At 42.5% G+C, this 7,605-nt stretch overlaps 1 protein-coding gene across 1 annotated transcript in view; it reads right to left on the reverse strand.

Annotated features, from left to right (window-relative positions):
• LOC138961052 (uncharacterized) overlaps positions 1 to 226 on the reverse strand; it is a 5,042-nt gene extending 4,816 nt beyond the window's left edge. The window contains exon 1 of the mRNA XM_070332645.1: positions 1 to 226. This exon is cut by the window's left edge and continues 666 nt beyond it. Coding sequence (XP_070188746.1) covers positions 1 to 126 — 126 coding nt within the window. The 5' untranslated portion in view covers positions 127 to 226.
• Between the last annotated feature and the right edge of the window lie 7,379 nt (positions 227 to 7,605).

Here is a 7,605-nt window from a genome sequence, read left to right on the forward strand (position 1 = left end):
TTCCCCGAGAGTGTAGCTCACCAGATACAAGAACGTGACGCCTCCAGAGATGGGCAGCATGATCTCTGATACAAGAGAGACAATTATTGATCCCCAGCAAAGCGTGTCCACAAGAACGGAGAGCATCTGTGCCAAAATAGACCAGCATTTTTTAGAACACCTAAATGGCGGAGAGTATACGCCGGACACATACAGCACGAAGAATAACGGCTTCACTGCTGCAGAGAACGACGCCGAACGCATGACGTCAAAGTCGGAATGAAAAGTTGAAAAGAAAGCCTTAACACCTCACACAAGCTGTAGTCACGGTTGAGGTTTCTATCTTAACACAGAGGTGTCTTTTTTGTATTTTTAAACTGTTATTGTTTTCTTCTTGGTGCTGCTGGTGCTATTGCTGCTGCTGCTGTTAGTGTTGTCGTTGTTGTTGTCGTTGTTTTGTTGTTGTTGTTGTTGTTGTTGGTGGTGGTGGTAGTGGTGGTGTTCAAATTCAAACCTCACAAGGCTGGAAAACTAACAAATAAAGTTCAGTTTGTACAGGTAACCGTTCCTTTACTGTGCACCGACGCAATTCTTTTTCACTGCGCAACTCCACTTGTTTAAGTACTACAAACCACCTCATAAGCCCACACACATTTTATCAAACAGACAAGTCTAAACTGTCCTGAAAACGTGGGTGCTTCTAGCGCTTCTGCAATGCTCTTTGGCTGTAAAACTATAATACTGTGCCCGTTCTTTTCACAGCAAAATGTCAAATGTTAAAGTTCTTTGCTTCACGTCATAGCCCAACGACCCTTTTATCAGCTGGTCGGTATTCGTCGACGCGTCAAGTGCTTCTGCGGCTCGCTGTCTCCAGAACTGTGATTGCAAATATTGCGGCAGCGTGTGATTTCAGGGATAATCAAATTCCCAAACAAGCTTTTCAGGTGAAGCAATCATTTTTTAGGTTTGTTTGTCAGAACAGGTTATACTTCATTAAGCGACATTAATTTCTCTTCGTAAAAGTTTATTGACGTTTCATTTTATGAAAAAACACCTCGCGCGCAGGCTCTTCTCCATAATTATGCTGAAACAGACATACATATGTTTACACGCACGCACACGCACACACACACACACACACATACACACACACACACACACACACACACACACACACACATACACACACACACACGCGCGCGCGCACGCGCAACAAGTCAAATTCACTCACTAAGTGAAGGCATAACTATGTGAATGAGCCTGCCTGCGCGCCGTGAAGTGCCAAGCAAACAACCCCCACGCACTCAGCAATCGGTTAACTCTGCAATTTTGCTTTTAGTAAAGATAGAAAATAAACCGACACATTATAGTAGTGTTTCGTTTGCCGAGCTATCAATATTTCAACATCGTAGCATGGATAAAGCCAGAATAGACCAGAATCAACACCATTTGCATGTGAAAATGGTCGACTAACAACTAAACTGATGCAGTGATGAGTCTCATGATGGTTTTGTTCCAGGGAGCTCCACCTTTGGGGGTAGGAATTCATCATTTTCCTCCCTGGATTATGTGTGTAATCCCGTTATATCAGCTGGTTTCTTGTATTGTGTTTGTGGTCAAGTATCAATAAAATCTCAATTTTTGCACACTACCAAACTTGGACAACGGACAATAAAAGCTAACAGCGATTTTGATGAGTTTTACACCACGCTGTAAGCCCCTAGAGTGTTCCTTTTAGTGTAGTTGCTAAGCAACTGATGTGTGCGTGCAATATATGTGACAACAGCTTAAAGGGCAGAGATGGTACGAAATAGACGAATTCCCGGATATCATCAACTCTGTCTGATTTGTATGAGTTGTGAAAGAGAGGATATTATTCCTTTAATCGAGACAAGTTTCAACACGTGACATAATAGGCCAATCACTAGCAAGAGGTCTGTCTCAACACGTGTCCCTTGTCCTCATGTTTCAGACACACCTCTCGCTTATGATTCGCCTATTTGTTTATTTGTTTGTTTGTTTGTTTGCGTAACGCCAAGCCGACCACGAAGGGCCATATCATGGCGGTGCTGCTTTGACATATAACGTGCGCCACACACAAGACAGAAGTCGCAGCACAGGCTTCATGTCTCACTCAGTCACACTATTCTGACACCGGACCAACCAGTCCTAGCACTAACCCCATAATGCCAGACGCCAGGCGGAGCAGCCACTAGATTGCCAATTTTAAAGTCTTAGGTATGACCTTGTCGCTGCCCTACACGCCACCAGGCGTGAAAGGCAGTAAGTAAGTAAGTATGACCCGGCCGGGATTCGAACCCACGACCTCCCGATCACGGGGCGGACGCCTTACCACTAGGCCAACCGTGCCCCTGTAACACGAGAAAATTACTCCCACGAGATTTTTACTCCGGAGTAAACATTTCGTACGAAAAAGTTACTCTCTTTACGAAAAAAGCACTCCCCCATTGCACGAGAAAATTACTCCCCAAGACAGGTGAGTTCCCAGTAAACATTTCGTACAAAAATGTCCACTGACGAATAAATAACGAATAAATTACTTCACCCCAACACGAGCAATTTAACTTCCCATGCCAGGTGTACGAAATTTGTACTCCCTTGTCCCCTGTTAGTCTTGGTGGTGGAAGGGGTGGAAGGAGGGTAGCGCGACATTCGTTTGCGCGAGATCACTTATTGGCATTATCCCTTCGCCCGCATCCCATTTTTGCGTACGAGTTTTTTACTGGAAGTAAAAAAAAATGGGGAGTAAAAATTTCGTGGAGGGAGTAATTTTTTCGTGCCTTGGGGAGTTCTTTTCTCGTACGAAAAGTGTACTCGGAGTAAGAATTTCGTTACACCGGTCATGATTCGCCTATAATGTCACGTGTTAAAGGCTGCCTACATAATGGCAAGAGTGTTCATTTGTTTCTCAACCTATGCAGACCAGACTGATTCTTTACAAAGTTTTTTTGCAAATTTCTTTTCAAGACCTTTGATAAAACAAAGTAAGAAAACATTTCGTTTTGTTCTTACAAAAAGCGTCCTTTGCATGATATATGGGTCGGCACTGACGTTTGGGGCGACTATTTGGTGTAAAACATTCCGTCGCTAAGAAACATGCATCTCCTAGAACAATGAAGATAGAGACATGTTTTCATTTCACTCGAAGCAGATCTTTCTTACCACATAGTAACACAGAATTTTCTTCGTTTTTTTCTCCATAGAGATTTAATATGCACAAAAAGGAATGCTTTCAACTTTGACAGACTTTATAAAATCATTACACTGTTTTATTCCCCCCTCTGCTTCTTTACCTCTGTAAACTTGCAGAGCTAGTTATTTTTCGATAATGACCCAGCAACCAAACAAATAACGAGCCAGCAACAGCCTGAATCCTCGATAGTGCAATGGGTTGAGAAGCTGTTCTGTTTCGGTACTACTTTTGCGACTGAAAAGTTCCGAACGTTCTATACGTACGAAGTATACATCTCTGGAGCAAACAATACAAACATACCGCATTTAAATTAACAACTACAGGCCTGAACACATGAATCTCCATATAAAATCCATGAGTTCGGTTGTTTTCTGAATCTAGATCTGCCGTGCACAAACGTTCATCACAAGCAAATTCCCAAGGCAAGTAACTCATACTTTGTCTAGCGACAAGAGTAGTTCCCCTTCTTTTCACTCAGTTTCTTCGACAACACTGACTGCAATCCGACGGTCAGTTTTCAACAATATTTCATTTTATAAACAGATCACACGCAACCAAATGCACACATCTCATCAATTTAAACAACATAAAGCGGTTTCATACACTATTTTCCCCAGAAAACTGAACTTCATACAGTAATTAACGTTGGAACACGGGTGCAAAAGTTCGTCTGCTAGTCCCATTTGACGAAAGAACATTATCTTAAGCGATACTAAAACATAAACAGAACACACAATAATCTGCCTTTACCGCCACAGCAGAATAACAGCATATCTGTGTACTTGAATTTAGTCCAAAACAGGGAAACTGACAAGAAGTGTTAACAGAATGGAATGATTTGCACGGAACTATACAACCGCGCATTAATCGATCGCCTGCGCAGGTTGACTGGTTGAGTGATTCGGATTCGATCAAACTTTCGCACAAAAACTCCTGTTTTCTTTGAATAACTGAAGAAAGGAGGAATAAAGAGGTTACACACCTCGTCTCAGTGATTATTAAAAAATAATGGTCTCAGTTCGCGGTCATGAAAAAGCTCGCTGAAGCTCGCATTTTTCATGATCCGCCAACTTCGACCATTATTTTTAATAATCACTGAGACTCGGCATGTAACCTCTACATACATTGATAGACATTTCTCTCTGATATTGTATGGAGACATAATTTCCAGGAAAAAACACAACAGAAGTAAGAAGTCGCGTGAAGCGAAATAAATACATTTAGTCACGATTTAGTGACATGGATCAAGAAAGTGTCACTCGGTGGGGTGCCTTCTCTTGGTCAATTGCGATAGAAAGCGCCTGTGCTTTCTGTCAACGGATGTGGGTTTTGCTGACAGCGCAAAACGAACACGGGTATTTTGTGTTGCACGGATTTCACGGGGGTGATTTCTGCTGTCGAGGCAGAATTGGCGATAGCTGAACTTGGGAAGTGACAGGGTTAGTCACGTGATTTTGTCAAGGTTGTCTGTCTGAGACATGTTAACTGGACACTCGAAAACTCAGCGCTGGGGAGAACGGTCGGTGTCTTATATTTCCTGCTAGTTTGATGGATTTCATCGCTTTGAGTTCTGCATTGATATTCAACGCGCCGCTCTGCATATGTACAGGAGGGCTTCAGGAAACTTCAGTTTGAGACCACTTTCTCTCCGTTCACATGCGGTCTGACGTTGACGGGTCGTCAAATTCTCTTCGCTGTGCGGGAAGGTATTTTCACCGCATAAAGTATTCAGCAAGAGGGTGAATGGGGTATCGCTGTTGACGAACAGGTGCCATTCAAAGGAGGAAGCAGTTTTCGCTTCAATGAGAGAGCTACCTACATAGGCTTTTGAGGTAATAAATCATTATTTAACGCTGTTGACGAGTCTGTGTTTGTGGAATGAAATACTCTCTGTTGTTCTTTCCAGGTTAGCGCATAATTTGCTCTTTGTGACGCTAAAATACTAATCTGTATATGGTTTTTGCAGATATGGAGAGAAGGAAGGAAAATGGCTGATTTGTTGTTGTAAAAGTCCGTTTGTGCAGGCCCACGTGCTCGATGAAATATGTCAGGGTGACATGTTTAAAGGTGGGGTGTGAGGGGTAGCATGACATGTCTAGTGCACCGAGGCTTTTTGTTGCAGCCTTTCTTCATTTCTACCTGCTACGGTTGCTGGCTGTTTTGCTGCCTATCTGCGGGACGCTGTTAATCTGCGGGATGCTGTAACCGGATCGTCCGCGGGGTGTTGTAACCAGCTAACCGGCTAACCAGCGACTGAGTGAGGCGCCTGATGTCTCCACTGTTCCCTGCTTCGTCACCACGCTAACCAGCACTTCATTCGACGGAGCAGTTGTGGAGACTAAAGACTAATTACAGGCCGTCCACTCAGTGGTAAAAGAAAAAGCTAAGTGCACCATGTCTTTGCACCCTGTTTACCACCGTTGTCATCTTTTCTATTTATGATTATACTCGAGTGGTGACAGCGTGGGGTTTGACACCTGCATAAATTAGCACTTTTGGCAGATCAGCTATATATTTCTTAACTTTACACGGGATCAGCGTGTTACTATAATTTTCTATATTCTAACTGGCATTTTGTCAGTGACCACTTGGTATTTTACGTTTTGAACGTAAAAGAACATATTTTGAGTGAAGTCTCGAGGGAGGTGGCGAGTTATTACATAAACAGGCGTCTGAAACTTATACTTTTGTTGTTTCTATTTAATTGTATGACTGCGAGAGTGGATCGTGGTGTGGTTAGTTAGTTAGAAGTAACTAACCGTTTCATAATCACCTTATGTGATATAGTGAAACGTGACACATTTAGTCAATCTCTCAGACTCACAGAATATGTGACCCTCCACCACGGAATGAGTCGCATGTTACCGTTGCATGATTTTAAATGTTTACATTTTCATAAAGAATTTTGTATGCTCTATCCAATTATGAAAACCGTTTTAGAAAAGAGCGAAAACCTTTCGAGTTATAAGCTGGTGACTCAGGTGACCTTCACACTGTTACCTGACACCCCCTGCGCGAGGTGACATCCGACTCATTCCGTGGTGGAGGGTCACATATGGCACTGAACGCCCTGCATACCACGAAGCTTTGCCGATAACCACAACCCAGACGGGGAAGCGCTGGCATAATTATCCAAGTGGAAAACGTGATCACTTGAAAGGACAAGCCAGTATAGCACAGTACTGTAGCGTAAAGCGCGTCTCAGGACAACACGCTTTTCTTTATTCTTTTATTTTTCTGAACTTATTTTGAATGCAAACATAAGATATCTATATATTTTTGGAACGATGAAAATATAAAGAATACTTTGAGAGAACTTTGAAATGTGTAATGACCAAACTGATTAATGATAATTAATGATAATTAAACATCCAAGCTGAAATCCAAACCCATAGTCCGGGCTTCGTCGAAGACTGACCAAAACTTTGATCAAAAAATGAGGACGTGACAGTGCCGCCTCAACTTTTACTAAAAGCCGGATATGACGTCATCAAAGACATCTATCGACTACAAGAAAAAAAGGTCTCATTTCACTATGGCATTGTCCAACTATGTTAAGTATGTGCATGTATACCAATTTAATTAATCAATTAATTGATTATTTTAATACCACTATCATAATGTCAAAATCGAGCTTTTACTCAAGGTTTATGTCCAGGTATTCTGTTGTGAGACACAGCCGTCAAGCCTTTAAATACCTTATTTCTTAAAGTTCACCTACCCAGTGTAGTATTGTAATAAATGTTTTGGTTTTAAAATTATTAAGGATTTGTGATTTTAGTTATTACTTCTTGGTGCTGCTGGTGTTACTGCTGGTGCTACTGCCGCTGCTGTTGTTGTTGTCGTTGCTGTTGTTGTTGCTGTTGTTGTTGTTGTTGTTGTTGTTGTTGTTTATGGTGATGGTTGTGGTGGTGTTGGTGGTGGTGTCAGATAACTGATCCTTTTCTATGCAAAAACTCGAATTCTTTGTACTGCAAAACTCCACTTGTTAATGTACTACACAATAACGTCACGGGCCCATAGACCTTTCTTCAAGCAGACAAGTGTGAACTGTCCTGAAAATGGGGGTGCTTCAAGTGCTCGTGTGTCTCGCAGTGACAAGAATCCTGTAAATACGCATTGACGCCAGCGTATGAATCACGAAAAAAACCCACCGATATCACAATTATGTGTTTAGCAATCATTGTGAGCTTTGTTTGTCAAAGCGGCTTTCTATTCCATTTAAAGCAATCACACACACACACACAACACACACAAGTACGCGCACGCACCCACAAGCCCCCCCCACCCCCCACATACACACTCACACACGCGCAAGCACGCATGTACGCCCACCCCCCCTCCCCTCCCCACACTCGTGCAAAATACATTTGAGAAATGAAAGTGTATAGTGGCAACGATCCTGCTGTAGC

This window comes from Littorina saxatilis, linkage group LG3, assembly GCF_037325665.1.
Source record: "Littorina saxatilis isolate snail1 linkage group LG3, US_GU_Lsax_2.0, whole genome shotgun sequence".
Lineage (NCBI taxonomy): Eukaryota > Metazoa > Mollusca > Gastropoda > Littorinimorpha > Littorinidae > Littorina > Littorina saxatilis.